We start from the raw sequence: 16881 nt of genomic DNA on the forward strand, positions 1-16881 counted from the left end.
CAAGATCAAAAACACTGATGACAACTTATGCTGGAGAGGTTGTGGTGGAAAGGGAACACTTCTGCATTGCTGGTGGGAATGCAAGCTGGTACAACCCCTTTGGATGTCAGTGTGACAATTTATCAGAAAATTAGGAAACAACCTTCCTCAAGACCCAGCAATACCACTTTTGGGTATATATCCAAAGGAGGTTCAATTGTGCCACAAGGACATGTGTTCAACTATGTTCATAGCAGCATTGCTTGCCATAGCCAGAACCTGGAAACAACCTAAATGCCTCTAGACTGAAGAACGGCCTAAGAGAGACATACATGGATCTAATCTACATGGGAAGTAGAAAAAGAGAAGATCTCCTGAGTAAATTGGGAGCATGGGGACCATGGGAGAGGGTTGAAGGAGACAGGAGAGGCAGAGAGGGGAGCAGAGAAAAATGTAGAGCTCAATAAAATCAAGAAAAAGTGGAGGTGAGTGAGCAGAGATCTGGAAAGGAAGAGGGATGCAGAGCCTCAAATGCCGGCAGCCTGATGTAGCTTTTGGTGGCAGGCCAGAGGCCATCCAAGTCTGGAACCATGAGCCGGGGAGGCAGCTTTAGGCAGATGGGATATAGGAGGTCTGGGAACAGAGGTTCTTGATGTCTGGGTGGAATGGAGAATTTCTTCTAGTCACCAGCGTGTCAGTGATAAGGTCCTGAAACAAATGACTGGAGAGCATCAGGGTCCTGGCTGGTGTGGAGAGTCAGCCCGGGAGCTGGCGGGGGGGTAGGGGGGTCCTGGGCAACACTGAGAGCAGCCTGCTGTACAGGCCACAAGGTCACAGACTGGAGCAGCCAGCACAGAGCCCTCATCCGAAGGAGATATTTATGAAGGACTGGCTGATAATCTAAGGATGGCAATACGTAAAACCTGCAGCATCCTACCCCATCTATCTCAGTGATGTCAGTGTTTCAAGACCTCATTCCGTGGGAGAGAAATAAACAATGTCTACCCCCTCGTTAGGTCCCAGGGACAACTCAGTTCCACTCTAGAAACCAACAGGCATCTACACTACAATGTCTTCAACCCAGACTCATGGAAGCTCCATAGTGGCAGATAGAGCCCTTCTCCAGTTACTCTCCCTCAGCCTCTGAACCCGAGACCCTCCCCAAACTCCCCCAGGACCACATGTAGTTGCAGCATAACTGCATATAAATGGTTGGGTTGATCTGATGACGATGGCCGCTGTTTTGCCTGGAGAGCAGCGTTCTGCACGCATAAGGGTCTCTCGTACAGCTGTGGATGGATGGAGAATAAGTACAAAGTGCAATTGTAAAATAAGCAGCTTTCCCACAAAACAGTAACATACCTGTCACCATCCATAAGCTGCTAGAAGGGACGGTGGGCAAAAGAAGCTTGAAGTCTGTCATGGAGGGAAGGTGCGGCGTGAGTTTGTGGTCTGAAAGACAGTCCATGTAGCCTTGGTCAGAATCCAAACGAGACCTTGCATTCTTAGCTCTGGACATGGGATGGTTGGAATGAGAACGGCCCCCAGAAACCCAAAAGCCTGAAAAACTGGGTCCCAATTGGGGAAAATGGTTGGGAAAGAAGAAGGGAAAAGGCCCTGGGCCAAGAAGGGTGTCACTGGGGGAGGGCTTTCAAAAGCCCACACCATTCCCAGTATGTTCTCTCTCTCCCTGGTGGTGGTCGTCTCAAAATGTGGCTCTCAGTTACCTGCCTGCTGCCTGCTGCCATGCTCCCCACCGTCATGGTCACGAGCTCATCCTCTGAAACAGAAAGTGTAAATAACACTCCCTTCCATTAGTTTCCTTGGCCGTAGTTTCTGCACAACAGTAGAAAAGTAACTAAGACGCGGAGTGAAGGACTCGTGGAGGTTCTATATCCCACCTGGGTTGTGCTGTGGAGATGGAACAAGCCCCAGCAGGAGCATGTGTTAAAGGAAGGTTTGGTTAATACCAGCTGACAGGCTTTTGGAATTGATTGGATCCTGAGGGCTCTGGCCCCATCCGTGGATTATCTCATTGGACTCACAGCGGACAGCCGTATTGGGATGAAGTGGTACACGCCAGGAGGTGGGACCAGGAGAGAGGTCCCTGTTGTCTGTCTCTGGTCGCCTCTCTGCTCTTTCTCTTGCTTCACCTCACCCTGTAATTTCAGTCTCGAGGCAGTTGCACAGATATAGGACAAATAGGAATCGTGAAAGGGAGCCGCAAAGAAACCTTTCCAGCTGCAAACTATTTCTCTCGGAGTGAACACAATCCACGGAAACAGGAAGGCAGCAGAGGAAGTCCTGAGGTCTCATCTCCTGAGCTACGGTTGTATAATACAGAGATGGACTGACTGCCCATGTCTTAAAGTTAGGGCTGGTGAGGGTGTCTCAGTGGGTAAAGATGCTTTCCACCAAGTCTGCGTTTGATTCCCTGGAGCCCGTATGGTAAAAGGAGAGAACCAACTCCCCCAGGTCATGAGACCACACACATAACGTGGCACATGTGTGAGCGCACACACATCCAGTAAATAGATATGGTAAGCCATTTAGAAAAGTTAAGTTAGGGACCATCACATCTGGGCTGGGGAGATGGCTCAGCTAAGTTAGGGACCGTCACATCTGGGCTGGGGAGATGGCTCAGCTAAGTTAGGGACCGTCACATCTGGGCTGGGGAGATGGCTCAGTGGCTAAGAGCACTTGCTCTGCAATGATGTGAGTTCTTCATTTTTTTAAACTAGTTTATTTATTTTGTTTTATGTGCATTGGTAAAACTGAGCTGTAATTCCACTGCTACGGGGGGGCAGAGACAGGAGGGAGGGTCATTAGAACTTGCTGGCTACCAGTTTGGAGGATCCGTGAGAGTCTCCGAGTGGAGGGAATAGTGCAGAGTCTGGCTTCTGTGCAGGCACATACCTGTACACAAGTGCATCCTGCCTCCCCAACCCCACACTGAGCAAACAAAACCCCAGGCAGATAAATAATGGTAGCACAAAACTCCCTGCTTCCACTTTTTGATCACATTGAACTAGATATCAGTGTTTTAACAGAGGCCTGGAGAGTGTGGTTTCTAGCCTACTAGTGAAGCACTTTCAGGTGACACCTAGTATGGACAGCCTCGTGATCATGGCATTTCTAGCTGTTCCATTATTTTTCAGGCTACCTGTATCTTCTCACATGTGTTTAAAGACTATATTTCTTAGCACTTTCCCAGGCTTCAATGAAGTAGATTTTATTTTTAAAGTTATATTCTAGTTTGGGGGGGGGGGATAGGTATTTAGAAATCTGTGTTTCACGCTGAGACCTGGTTGTTAGTAAAAAATATTTGGGATGGGCAAAATTTTGTAATTTGAGAATAAAAAATTCAGCTGGGTGGCGGTGGCGCTTGCTTTAAATCCCAGCACTTAGAAGGCAGAGGCAGGCGGATCTCTGTGAGTTCGAGGCCAGCCAGGTCTACAGAGCGAGTTCCATGATAGCCAGGGCTATAGAGAGAGACTCTGTCTCAAAAAAACAAAAATGAAATAAAGGATAAATAATTGAGAGGAGGTACGTGTGGTAGTACATGCTGTGTCCTAGTGCCTGAGAGACTGAAGCAGGAGGATCTCGAGTTCAAAGCCACCCTGAGCTACCCTGTGAGACTATCTGAAACACAATAAGTGAGAAGATTGGCCGGGATTGGGCGCTAGCCAGATGAAGAAAGAGAACACTCCTTTCCTTGGCTGACTTCAGTAGCTGAGAATCCCTTTCCTCTGAGGCCGTAGAAGGAGGTAATGATGATGCTGTTCGTCAGGCACTCACTCAGGGACAGCCTTTGTTCTGTGAACTTTCTGCTGCTTACTTAATTGTCATCGTAAGCCTAAGCGTCCGTCCCATTTCAGAACTGGGGTAAGTAAGTCGCCACTGGTCAGAGCGCCCTGCTGAGGCTTAGGCAACTCAGAAGTCGTGTCCAGGATTTGAGTCAAGGTCCAGTGGTTCTGTTCTGTTTGGTCAGCATCCTTTGCTTGTCTGCCAATTGTACCATGGTTTGTTTGTTTGTTTGTTTGTTTTCTGTCTCCGGTCTCGGTCTGCAGCTGGCTTTTGGAATACAACTAACTTACCATGGAAAGAATGACCACAGATGGCGCGCACTGTCCCTTCCTCGTCCCCAGACTCAGCGTTTGTGTCCTCCTTTCTCCTCTCCCTTCTCCCCCATCCTCTAGTACTGACGGGCTCTGGTCAGTGTTTAGGGGGACCCGTGTTGCCCCTACCGTGAGAGCTCAGCTATGCAGGGAGCAGGCTGAAGGGGGCGACTCTGAGGGTCTGCGACCCTGCTCTCTTCTCACCCCGTTCCACACCTGTGGAAAGCACCACGTGAACCACCCACAGACCCTCACAGGTGTCACTCCTGGAAATGCCCCCTTCCGTCCTTCTCCCTCGTCTTATCCTCGGTTATGGGAGATGAGCGTCTCATCGGCCTTGTGCCCACGGTGCTGAAGACTAGCAGATATGCCCTGAAATTCCGTTCAGCGCATCCATCACGATGGGCAGCCCCATACCAGGCTGGTTGGGAGGCTGGGTGGCCCATTAGGGCCTGGAATGGGGCCAGAGGCCACATTACAGCTCCCTTCCACATCATGGGCTGTGCCGGACTCCTAATGAGGCCGGGGTCTGGTCTCCTGCTTCTTTGCCTGTTTTCCTATTGGAGAGGCAGTCCGCCCGTGGAGCTGTATGAAATGCTCTGTAACAGTCAGTGACTCAGGGAGTTGGCATTCTCACAGTCTCAGTGGCCTGGAGGCAGCTTTCCTAGCCTGCTCTTAAAATAACCGGGTTTGGTGGGAGCCTCGGAGAGCACTCTACGCATTTCTTAAAGCTGTACGAGTCTGTCCCTTCCGCCGCTCTTTGAAGGGGTCACAGGGAATCTCCCTAGCGCCGTAGTCGCTGACTTTGCCATATCAGTCCTGGGAGCTGTGTTGACAAGTCAGGGTCTAGTGCTGTCACTGAGGTGCAAGTGCTCCAGTGGCAAGGACTGTGAACCCAGGGGCCGTCCGTCCATCTCAGGCTCTGTACTGGGCACAGGTGACATGTGCCCCTTGCCTTCTAGGATTCAGTCACGGACTGGGGCGCAGATTGGAGACTCACAAAGGAGAGCACAAACGGGGGGGAACTGGGATGAAATTACCGAGAGGTTGAATTTGCTTTCATAAGTGTGATAGAGAGGGTCTATACAGATAGCATCGTTTATGCGAATTTGCTGTTATGAATGTGGTATAGGTCTATATAGATAGAGAGCATCATTTACGTGAGTTTGCTTTTATGAATGTGGTGTAGAATATAGAGGGCATCATTTATGGGTTCTGGAATTTTCAGGCAATGCCACCATCCCTGTCTCATAGGGACGCCTAGCAAGTGGAAGGTGAGGGGCTGGGTTCAGGTTCTGTCTTTGGGTGTTTGTTCTGTGGGCCCTTCAAGACACTGTCTTCACTCTGGCCTGTTTTCCTCGGCGAGGGAGCTGGGCAAGGCCCAGAGCTCTGGGACATCAGAACCACATGTGTAAGTGGATACGGGAGGCGCAACTGTTCTGTTCTGGGCTGGCCCTGTCATCCATAGAGCTGGATAAAACTTTGGCTTTGCCCTGGAGGAGAGACAGAACCGTTATCCGCTGAGGGGTGGGGAAAGGCATAGTTTTTCCCGGATCATTGGTCCCCCGTGCCCATCAGCAATATCTTCTCCTGACAAGAACTCCCAAAGGATCCTTCTGTCCTGAGTCTGGCAGCCTGGGTCTATGTCTGGCCTTGGCGTGTGTGAATCTTGTATGGTCTAAGCATGGTCTTGTCTCGAGGCCGTGCTCTGACCCTCAGCTGTGGAACAGTTGAAATAACCCCAGCATATAGACACCTGACTTTGCCCCTGACGTTTCTCTTATTATACAGCCCTCAGAGGGTTGGCTTTTTTTTTTTTTTTTTTTTTTTTTTGATGATGGAAGCTGTTTGTGTTCCTGGAAGCTGAACTGCTTGGTCATGAGGGTGGGGATTAATGGATTGGTGTCCTGTTTCCTGGCCTTCGTCCTGAGTGGAAGGGCTTCAGCCCTGGCCTTGCTGTTCTTGGTGTGTGTACTTCCGTGACTGCTCCTGAGGTCAGCCCACCAGCGTGAGCCTCAGGCAGAACCCCTGTGTTTCGTTTTCTTGTAGCTGCCCACTGTGGGGATTGTCGCGTTTCATTCAGTAGAGGTGAACCTTGGTATAGTTTCCTCAAAGTGATAGTCCAGCTGGGATCTGGTCCCCCTGCTGTGTTTCCCTGTGGGCCCCAGGTCCTAATATCAGTGTTTCCACGTGGGCTGTGCTTCTTCTCATCAGCCTTTGCATGTGTGCTGTATCCCTGGCAGCTGCGGTTAGTGCCTTCACATGTTGCTCTAGCAACCATACAACTATTGCGTCTGCAGCTTCTAGCGGTCCTGTAGGTCTTTGGAAGTGACCAGCTGATTGGCACCCCACCGATAACCCTTCCTCCCGGCATGTGGCTCTGTTTGGGCCTATGCCCTCCTCAGTGCCTCTCTGTGATGGCAGATGCAAAATGACAACTTAGTGAAGACTGTAATCTTAGGAATTTGGAGCTCAACTTAGCTGGGTACTTCTCACTGCGTCTCCTTAATGGGGGTGAAGGGAAAGTGGGGTGCCCGTGGGGGTGCTTTTCTACATGCTGACCTTCATCTCTGAGGTGTCCACACAGCTCTGCAGATGTAGCTCTGGGGCAGAGGACTTGCCTAGACTATATGTGGCCTCGCATAGCGTATGTATGATCTAGCATATACGCGGCCCTAGGTTAGATCCTCAGTATTATAAACAAGGAAGAAGTGCCAACTCCATCCGATCTCCTGTTTACAAACAGTGTCTGTTACTGCTCCGTGCTCTGCTCCTCGTCCACTGCCCATCCGTCTCCCACTTCCATGATTCCTGTAGGGGGGGAGGTTGGGGGAGGGGTCAGTTGTTGTGGGGCCCTGTAACTGGGGTGAAATATTGGCCTAGGCCTCTCTCTGCTGGCCAAAGAAGCTAGGCCCTGCCCTGCCCTGCCCTTCTGCATCAGTCTCCCCAGCACTGCTTGCTGTATGCCCCACTTTGCCAAGGACAGGATAGGTTTTCTTTTACCTTTCTTTTTTTGAGGGGGGGACAGGTGGTGGGGGTTCCTCGAAGGACTGATTTCTCTGGTACTTCTGAAGCCCAGCCCGTGCATTTTCTTCCTTCAGCGGTTGTCACTTGAACAGCTGTCCTGTAGCAGATGCTATGCGGGGTGTCAGGGGTGGGACGGTGAGCAGAGAGCCGTGGCCATCCCGGAGCAGCTTACCCAAGCCATGTCTCCAAGCACAGGTCCTAAACGCATGGTCCTGTGGTGGTATGATCACTGACAAAATATTGCCCGACGTATTTGACGAAAACCGTTTTTCTCTCTTTCACTCTATACTAAACTGTTTTAAAAATAACTTTCTCGCAGGGCCTTGTTGGAAGGGGAAAGCAATCCGGAGATACTGATCTGGAGGAAGGACATTGAAAACATGCCGCAAGGTAAATACTAGAGGCTGTGTTTGTTAGCGCTGCAGTGTTAAAATGCTTCCCTTCAGAGCTGCCCACTCTGCAGAGGGAGGAGGGTTTATTATCTAGACAGAGAGGGTTGAGGAAAACAAATTGTTTCCTAGATAACGAATAGTTCATCAGAGTTTTAAGTACCAACTAGGTTTTAGTTGAACGGGATATACTTTAAATTACAGCGTGGATCAGAATGGCCTTGGAAGCAGTCACTGGAATTTTCTGCCTGTGTAGATAATACTCGGAGGTACTTCCTCTCTGAGGAGCAGCACCCAAAGCAGGGTGGTGAGCATGTGCATGTGTTCATTATACCCACAGAAGGGGCCTATTTTCTTTTTCCAGACCAAACAGTTATGGCTGAAACTAACATCCAAAATTATTATTTTGGATAGCATGTAGCCAGCACACTGGAAAGTGCAACCCTACCAGGTTACAACGACACTACTCTGCCAACTTAGGTTGGAGTAGCAAGTCCGGAAGGTGTCCTGTCGTAGTCTGGGCCCAAAGCTTCGGATTAGGCCTTTCATTCCTACAGCAGTAGATCTGGCATAAGAGAGCTTAGTATGCTCCTTTGGAAGACCTTCAAAATCTGTAAGATAACTTTTAAATGAAATATTAAGCCTGCTGAACATTTAAAGGGATTCTGGCTAAGCAGTGTCAGGTTAAAAGACATATGGATGCCCAGCGTAAGTCTTCCTTGGTGTCTGGGGGAGACTGTCTCCAGGACATCTCTTCATAACCAAGTTCGCAGATGCACAACAAGTTCCTTGTCTAATGTTACAGGATTTGTACATCCTCCTGCACACCTCAAATCCCCTCTATGTTACTTAGCGTCTGTAGTACCATGTGTGTGCCATGTAAATTGCTGTCACGCTGCATTGCTTCGGGGGGATGACAGGAAAACAGTCTGCATGTGTTCCGTATAGACATCTCATCTGAAATCATTGCTATCTTTAGTTAACCCGGATGTGGGGAGAGAGCCCACAGGTTGGGCACCTTTGGAACCCAGCACCTACGAGGCCCATCATGTCCCTTCCTCAGTGGCGTTCATGTCTTCATTGCCCCTGTTAGCCACGTCTCTGATTTGCCAGGTCCCAGGGTTCAGCCTCTGAACTGTGGTTCTAATCACCTATGACTAGAAGGGATTTTTGTCTTTAAGTAACAGTCAACAAGCTTGTGTCCTCATTTTGAGAGTAAGTCTGAAAGAAAATGGAGAGATCCATGCAAGTAGCCATTGGCTGGCCTACCTGACATCTAAAAAAGAAGAGCTGTCACCTGCCAGGTTTCAAGGTTTACTAAAATTTTAACCTGTGGCTATGTGTCTGGAAGTCTAATATACAACCTGAGGTTAGAAGAGAGAGATAAAGGGCCAAGGACCAAATTCCTGGGAGGACTAGCATTCTAAGCGTGGGATTTGGTGATATTTTGCTAGCCACGCGTGGCTTTAGAGTCAGGAAGAAGACAGGTAGGTATCTCTGCTAACTTGTTCTATTCATCCATTGTTCTTCAAGCTGCTTGAACAGTATACGTACCTCACCTTTATGAACTAAGTGGTCTTAATGCTTAGGTATTATGCTAAAGAAAGATGCAGTGGAATAAAGGAGCCTAGTTGTGGGTCAGTCTCTATAAGTAGTTGTGTTTCCTGCATAGTATAGCTGCTCATTAACTATTTATGGACTCAACCTGCAGATGGTTGCCTAGTAAACGGATCGATACTTATTAGTGCACTTAGTGGCCTTTTAAAATGTGCCCTGAAATAATGTTGGCTGCTGCCTATGACATGAGGGACCTAACACTAGCCTGGGAGCCTGCCTATCTCCTACTGACCGTGGGGGTTTGTCTTCTGGGGTTTCTAGATTAGGATCAGTGAATTAACCAGAAAAAGAAATCTTTGTAAACAATGATCCAGCCTGGGCTCTTTCCCCGGTATCTTGGGAACCTGTCCCTGTGAGGCCTCTAGGCTCCATTGCCATGAGGGAGGGATAGAGAGGTGCCCAGCCAGATGGGGTGTGGTGGACCCTAAGAAACGCTCTCGGAGTGGTTGGTGCCTTGGTCATGTTTTAACTCAGTTGACACTCCGAAGAGCCGGTTACCCTGGTGGAGTTTGTGCACCTGAAGATTCCCACTGGGAATGACCCTGAGTATAACCGGAAGCCCCAAGGCTGACTCCAGGGGGATGCTGTTAGTTCAGGGGGCACTCTGACAACTGCTTTGATTTTTAAACTATACCTTGTCAAGTATAAGCATACAAGGAAGCTTAGGAAATCTAAAGTCTTCCATTCCTGAGGCTTAGCACCTGAGTGGAGGGATGTGCTGTTCAGCATCCAGTAACTATATCCTTTGTAATTATAGAGCTCTTCTCTGCTGAAGTCGGTAAACTTTCCTCAACACAATCAGAACTGATGATTCTGAAGACCATAATACTGTGAAAATTTAACCAGAAAACCCAAGGCTTCTGACCTCTCTGGCCCACTCGGCACACTTTACACTCAGACCTTTGATGGTTCTCTTAAGCTGAGGAAGTATTCTAAGACCCGCGGCTGGGGAAGAATGTTAGGCGGAGATATTTGTAGGGCAGTATCTTATTGTGACAGGAGTTCTAGAACAACCCAAGGATAATGTAGGGAATCACAGTATTGTCTTGAAAAGGTCTTTTCTGCAATAATAGTATATCTTATACTGACATACGAGATGACCTACAGCAATGCTTTTAGGGCGAAAAGAATGATGCCTGTCGTCTAAATGAACTGTTTGTTCAATTTTCACAGCGTCCAGAAATGCATCCTACCGCTACACCAGCTCAGTCATTCAGAGGAAAAATGAGAAAAATCTATTTCCCAGGCAAAAAACACCGTGGGCAGCTGTAAATCATAGCTCAGCTCTGCATTCTGCAAGGCCAGGGCACCTTGAATCACAGACAACCACGGCTGTTGAGAGTAGAAGGGGCTTCCTGACCTCTGGGTATTCTTCCTCGGCTACAACCCTGCAGCAAAAATCCCTCGAGAAAACTGCCAGCGGTCAAGCCAGTCTCCGGCCTGCTGTTGCAACCCCCGGCCTTCTGAGAAACACGGATGCTCAAGTGAAAACATTCTCTGATAGATCCAAAGTTGAAGGCACCAGAGACACCCCCATACGGGTGACCACAGAGTCCATTGTCACCAGAGAGTCACACAAAGATCACCGGGGCAACATGGCGGCAGGAGCCATGAACAACGCTCAGTCAAATGACAGAACTGTCATTTTGGGAAAGAAATTAGAAGTGAAAGCCACTAGGGAACAAGAAAGGGACAGATCGGGAGTCGTCAAATTAAAGCCAGAAGAGAAGATGTTTGATTCTAAGGAGAAGGGCTCAGAGGAAAGAAACTTGAGATGGGAAGAGCTGACCAAGTTAGACAGAGATGCAAGAGCGAGAGAAAGCCAGCAGAGGGACGAGCCCAAAGAGAAGAAATCACCGAAGGAGAGAAGTGTGAAGGAAAGGGAAGTACCCATCAGTCTAGAAGTATCCCGGGGCAGCAGATCAGAAGTGTCCACGAAAAACTTGTTGTCATCCGGAAGGAAGGATGCTGGCGACAGTAGGGGAAGAGAGGCAGAAATGAAAGAGACCAAGTTCCGGTTGGATACCCAGGATGCTGCCGGTTCCCTGCAAAGTGATTCTAGGACGGAGACCATAGCCGAAAACATTGTCACCACCATCCTTAAGCAGTTCACTCAGGCTCCAGACGCTGAAGGGAATGACAGCTCTTTGCCAGACACGAAGGTCACTTACGTGGACAGGAAAGAACTCCCCGGCAGTGGGAAAACCAAGACAGAAATCGTGCTGGAGTCGAAGCTGACGGAAGACGTTGATGTTTCTGATGAAGCCGGCCTGGAGTACCTTTTAAGCAAGGAGGTCAAGGAAGTGGGACTGAAGGGCAAGTCAGCTGAGAAGATGATAGGAGAGATGATCAACATTGGTCTGAAAGGAAGGGAGGGGAGAGCCAAAGTCGTCAATGTGGAGATCGTGGAAGAGCCTGTGAGCTACACCGGTGGAGGGACAGCAGAGTTTCCTACCCCCTTCCATGTGGAAGAAGTCGATGATGTGTCTCCCAGCCCCAAGGGCTTTGTCAAGGAAGAGGATGGTCATGAAGAGACCCATGAGGCATTCTCGGTGCATCAACGTCCAAGGACCAAGCAGCCCCAGGGGAGCATCCCTCATGTGGAAGAAGTGACGGAGGCAGGTGACTCAGAGGGAGAGCAGAGTTACTTTGTGTCTACCCCAGATGAGTACCCTGGGGGACATGATAGAGAAGATGATGGCTCAGTGTACGGGCAAATCCACATAGAAGAAGAGTCCACCATCCGGTACTCGTGGCAAGATGAAATTGTGCAGGGGCCTTGGAGAAGGAAAGCAAGAGATGACACAGAGAAAGAGAAGCACGTGAAGGTCCTGGAGGTTCCAGCACCTTCCCTGGGTGGTGCCGTTGGTTCTGCCCACTTGAAGGAAGAAGCTAGTGGCGAATTGCACGCAGAACCCACAGTCATTGAGAAAGAAATCAAAATACCACATGAATTCCATACCTCCATCAAGGGTGTCTTCTCCAGCGAGCCCCGGCACCAGATGGTGGAGGTCATCGGGCAGCTGGAGGAGACCTTGCCTGAGCGCGTGAAGGAGGAGCTGTCTGCTCTGACCAGACCGGGTCAAGGAGAGCCAGGGAGTGTCTCTGTGGACGTGAAGAAAGTCCAGAGCGCTGCTAGTGGTTCTGTGACCTTGATGGCTGAAGTCAACCTCTCACAGACTGTGGATGCAGATCAGTTAGACCTGGAGGAACTGAGCAGAGATGAAGCTGGGGAGATAGAGAGGGCTGTGGAGTCGGTGGTAAGAGAGAGTTTGACCAAGCGCTCCAGCCCAATGCCTAGAAGCCCAGACAGGGAAGATGGAGAGGAGGAGGTGTCTGCTGGGGGCACTCTCTTCAAGCGCTGGGCCACCAGGCAACTGTATAGCCCGTCTGGTGGGAAAGAGGATGCTGACTGGTCTCCCCACAGCTCAGATCAGCGCGTTACCCAGGGCCCGGTGTCGGCCACCGTGGAAGTCACCAGCCCAACAGGTTTTGCACAGTCTCATGTGCTAGAGAATATAAGCCAGTCTGTAAGGCATGTTAAACTAGGCCCCACAGAAATGTGGGGGACTGAGCAGGCATCCTACGGAGGACCCACCGCACGGGTGGTGGAGGTAAGTGGGGACTTCCGTGAGGCAGCCAGCTCTGAGGGAAGTAGCCGCTCTGTGAGGCATGTTACACTGGGTCCCCATCAAAGTCACGTGTCCACCGAAATCACCTTCCAAGGCTCTCTGCCTACCTGGCGGGAGGCAGGAGGTACAGGAGAGCCTGGCCCAGCAGAACCATCTGAGGAAGCAGACATATCCAGGAACCACAGAATGTCTGACTCTGAGCAGTTTCATGTAGAAAAGGAAATTCATTTTCTGGGTCCTGTTTCTGGGACAGCCCAGGTTGGTGGTAACTTTGCGACTGAAGAGTTGGTGGGCACCCAGACTTTCGTTAGGCATCTCCAGTTAGGCCCTAAAGAAGGGTTCAGAGAGGAAATCCAGTTTGTAGCTCCCATCTCAGACAAAGTGGAGTGGAGGGTCGAAGAGGATTCTGGGAACACCCAAGTGTCTCTAGGGAGGAGTACCTCTATCCAGCACATTGACATTGGGCCTCAGAGGCACCAAACCTCCAAGCTGATAGCCCCACAGACACTGGAATTTAGGGCCTCAGAAGGTGCGGTCCTTGTGGAGGGCTCGGCAGGTATGACCCAGGTCACTCACAGTGTCACCTCGGGTAGAGAAATCCTTGGGAACAAAGAGAATACATTCCAAACAGTCATTCCTGAGTTCCCTCCGGGCAGTGCGGGGGACCCAGAAGCAGAGGGGACAGCAGGCACCAGCAGATCTTTTAAACACATTCAGATAGGCCCTTCAGAGAAGGGACCCTCTGAACGCTTTGTCATCCATGGACCCCTGTCTAAAACATTTGTACTTGATGGCTCGGCGGCCTCCCCTGAACTAGGTGGGGTAGCCGGTGACAGGAGCACACCAAGTCCCATTGCACCAGGGCCCAAAGAAACTTCATTTACCTTTCAGATGGACGTGAGTAACACAAGAGCCGTCCGCAGCTGGACCCGAGACGCAGGGTCAGAAGTGGAAGCTCGCAGTGTGTCTGAGCATGGTGGCTGGAGAATCGCTCACAGTAGGAACGAGCAGGCAGCCACCATGAGCTCTGAGGCCTCCGCTGGGGATGAGAAAGGCACGGAGCAGGCTGGATTTGACAAGACTGTGCAGCCACAGAGAATGGTAGACCAAAGGCCGGTGGCTTCCGACGAAAAGAAAGTGGCCCTTGTCTATCTAGACAACGAGGAGGAGGAGGATGATGGGTGGTTTTGATAAGCAGAACGATCTTGTCTTAAATGGCACTTTGGAAACATATCGCTATTCAAAGCCTTTAATGTACCAATATACAAAGCCTCTACTAACTGTACGGAGGAGGGGGAGGCTGGGTATCAATACCTTTATTTAGAGAACCCTAGGCCGAGTCGGTTTGCTTTAGAATTCATTTGTAAAGGTTTGAGATCGACTCTGGCCTTTTAAGGCTTTGAGATTTTACAATTGAGTTGGGACTTTGGCAGATACTTTTTCATCTTTTTAGTCTTAAAAAGTTCCTTTCTCTAAAGCTTTCTCTCCACGTGCGGGGAGAGTTTTGCAAGTTTTGCACCAGGTCACAGGCGTGACTTATTACTACTGTGTGCTACTGTTTATCTGAAGCAAGACACCTTAACATTAACCAGATTAAAATAATATGCTTAAGGGTAGGTTTTGTTTGCATGTGCTAATATCAAACAGTAAACTAACACTGGGAAGGAAAAATACATGAATTTTTCTCTTTCTTAAGTCTTTTCAAAAAGAAATTATAGAAGGATTGGAGAGATGGCCCAGTGGTTAAGAGCCTGCACTGCTCTTGCAGAGGACCTGAGTTCAGTTCCCAGCACCCACATCAGGCGGCTCACATCCACCTGCAACTCCCACTCCAGGGGATCCGATGTCCTTTTTGGCCTCTGTAGGCACCCGCACTCATGTGCACATATCTACACACACACACACACACACACACAAATAAAAACAGAAATAAATTTTAGCCAGGCAGAGCAGTGGTGGTGCACGCCTTCAATCCCAGTATTCAGGAGGCAGAGGCAGGCAGATCTCTGTGAGTTCAAGTCCAGCCTGGTCTACAGAGTCAGTTAGTTCCAGGACAGCCAAGGCTACATAGAGAAACCCTGTCTTAAAAAACAAAACAAAAGAAATATTATAGAAAGTAATAAGCAAGACTATGTTTTCAAAAAATCTACTAGATGGTTTAATAAACAGCTACGTATCAGAGATTTAAAATTGATTTCAAATTGAATAACTTGCTTTCTATGCACAGAACTTTAGAAAAAGGAAGGCTGAGAGTTCTTTCTGGAAAGCACAGCTGTGGTCTGTTGTTGGTGGTTCAGGTCACGTGACTGTCCTGATTGTACAGATTTGTCAGCATGGCCACAGGCATGGCCAGCTGAGGATGAGGACTGTTAACGGCATAGTCTCCAGTCGGTCTTTACAGTACTAGGCTGTGAGATAGCAGGACACCTTTTGTGGTGACCCAAGCCCTGGGGAAGCTCCTCCTACTAGAGCAGCAGTTCCTCCCTCGTGTGGGTTGTGACCCTTTCACAGGGGCCGCCTAAGACCATTGGAAACCACAGGCTCTTGCATTGTGATGCATAACAGTAGCAAAATGGCAGTTCTGAAGTAGCAGTGAAAATAATTTTATGGTTGGGGGGGGGTCACCACAACATGAGGAACTGTATTGAAGGGTCGCGGCATTAAGAGGAGTGAGGACCACTGGGCTAGGCCCCGTGTTCTGAGCCGCTTTGTGCTATAACCCTTATGACCAGAACATTGGCTCTCACTGGGAAGAGGCAGCTGTGTAGGCAGTGAAGGGAGTACAGATGTTTAGCCTGCAGCTGGACTGGCAGGGACACAGAAGCACAAAGCAGCTGGTGCCTCCCGAGTAAGTCATTCTGAACTCACCTTTCGTGAGCTGGAGGTCTTTCTGAGCTCCTGGAATGAAGGATAAAAAAAAAAGCAGCGGCCATATACAAGCCTCAGAAAAGCTTTTTGCACTTGGAACAGAAAGTACGAGGGTGGGGGTGGGGGGATTTAACTTTAGGGGAAGGAACCAAGAGCCCCCCATGCAACCATTGAATCTATCATCCAGGACTGGTTCTGTCCGATGACAAAGGCCACATGGACCAAAAATCATGGGCCTGAAACTGTGCACCACTGGGTTTAATAGGATGATATGCTCATTTGGAATTGTTCTTTTATACATGGATATTGTTTTGAAAACCCCCAATGCTGAAGATCCGGCATCACATAAAAGTGGCCTTCGGTGCAGCGTTCTGTGAGTTTAGAATAGCAGCTCTGATACGGCTGAACCATGCTTTTAAACCCAGGCCACAGACCTGCCTGTAGGGCACCAAGCAAGACGGATCCGAGGTGATGCCATCTTCGGGAGGGGAGGAGTGTGGTACAGAAAGGCCTCCCTCCCTGTGTGCCTGTCTCACAGGGTGCATCTCCCGCTCTGGTTCCAGCATCTGGGCGGAGGAGAGTGAGGTTTTTTTCATTGCTGAGTAGAAGAGAAATGCAGCTTGGCTTAAGATGATCTGCTTCTCAAACGCCTTGCATCAGCGTCCAGGAAGCGAGCGCTTTTGAACGGGAGATTTAAGCCTTTGTTTACCCATAAAGATGAACTCATGGTTGTCAGCCTGATCCAGAAGTCACTGCCTTGGCCTGTCATTTCGAATACCGTCAGAGATGGGCTGATGGATTTTTGCCGTGATCAGCAAGTCTGAGTGAGTTATTAGGATGTGGTCGAGGTGACAGCCTCGGTGTAATGACATGAGACAGAGTGACAATGTCGAGTTTATGATGAGTCTGAGTGGGCTTAGGTGGGCGCCATCGTCTTAGTCCATGAACTTGCAAGTGGATGCTAGTATGAGCAGGATATCAATATCATGGCCACTTCTACTTAATTTGAAAAAAATAAAGGTCTTAGTGTTAAATATTCATTTTTCATGGCTAAAGCTGGAATGCACAACAAAGCAGGTTCTGCTCGGAGTGTTTACCAGAATGGAGGAATCCTCAGCTGTCATTGGTTACTGGGTATCCAGGTCACTAAAGGCAGGGCTCTTACCCTGATGTGATTGTAGGAGCTGTGTAGGCAGTGAAGGGAGGCATAGACACTACAGCTGACGTCTAAAAAACTCCCTGCAGGTTTCT

General features: G+C 49.4%; 1 protein-coding gene across 2 annotated transcripts in view; it reads left to right on the top strand.

Moving 5' to 3' along the window:
• Synm (synemin) overlaps nucleotides 1-14656 on the top strand; it is a 28642-nt gene extending 13986 nt beyond the window's left edge. The window contains exons 3-5 of one of the 2 annotated variants that reach the window (XM_005357773.3): nucleotides 7444-7514; nucleotides 10304-12744; nucleotides 13654-14656. In XM_005357773.3, coding sequence (XP_005357830.1) covers nucleotides 7444-7514; nucleotides 10304-12744; nucleotides 13654-13953 — 2812 coding nt within the window. In that variant the 3' untranslated portion in view covers nucleotides 13954-14656. Of the gene's footprint in view, nucleotides 1-7443; nucleotides 7515-10303 lie in introns of both variants that reach the window. The other variant, XM_005357772.3, reaches the window with a different exon arrangement.
• The last annotated feature ends 2225 nt before the right edge of the window (nucleotides 14657-16881 follow it).

This window comes from Microtus ochrogaster, chromosome 22, assembly GCF_000317375.1.
Source record: "Microtus ochrogaster isolate Prairie Vole_2 chromosome 22, MicOch1.0, whole genome shotgun sequence".
NCBI lineage: Eukaryota > Metazoa > Chordata > Mammalia > Rodentia > Cricetidae > Microtus > Microtus ochrogaster.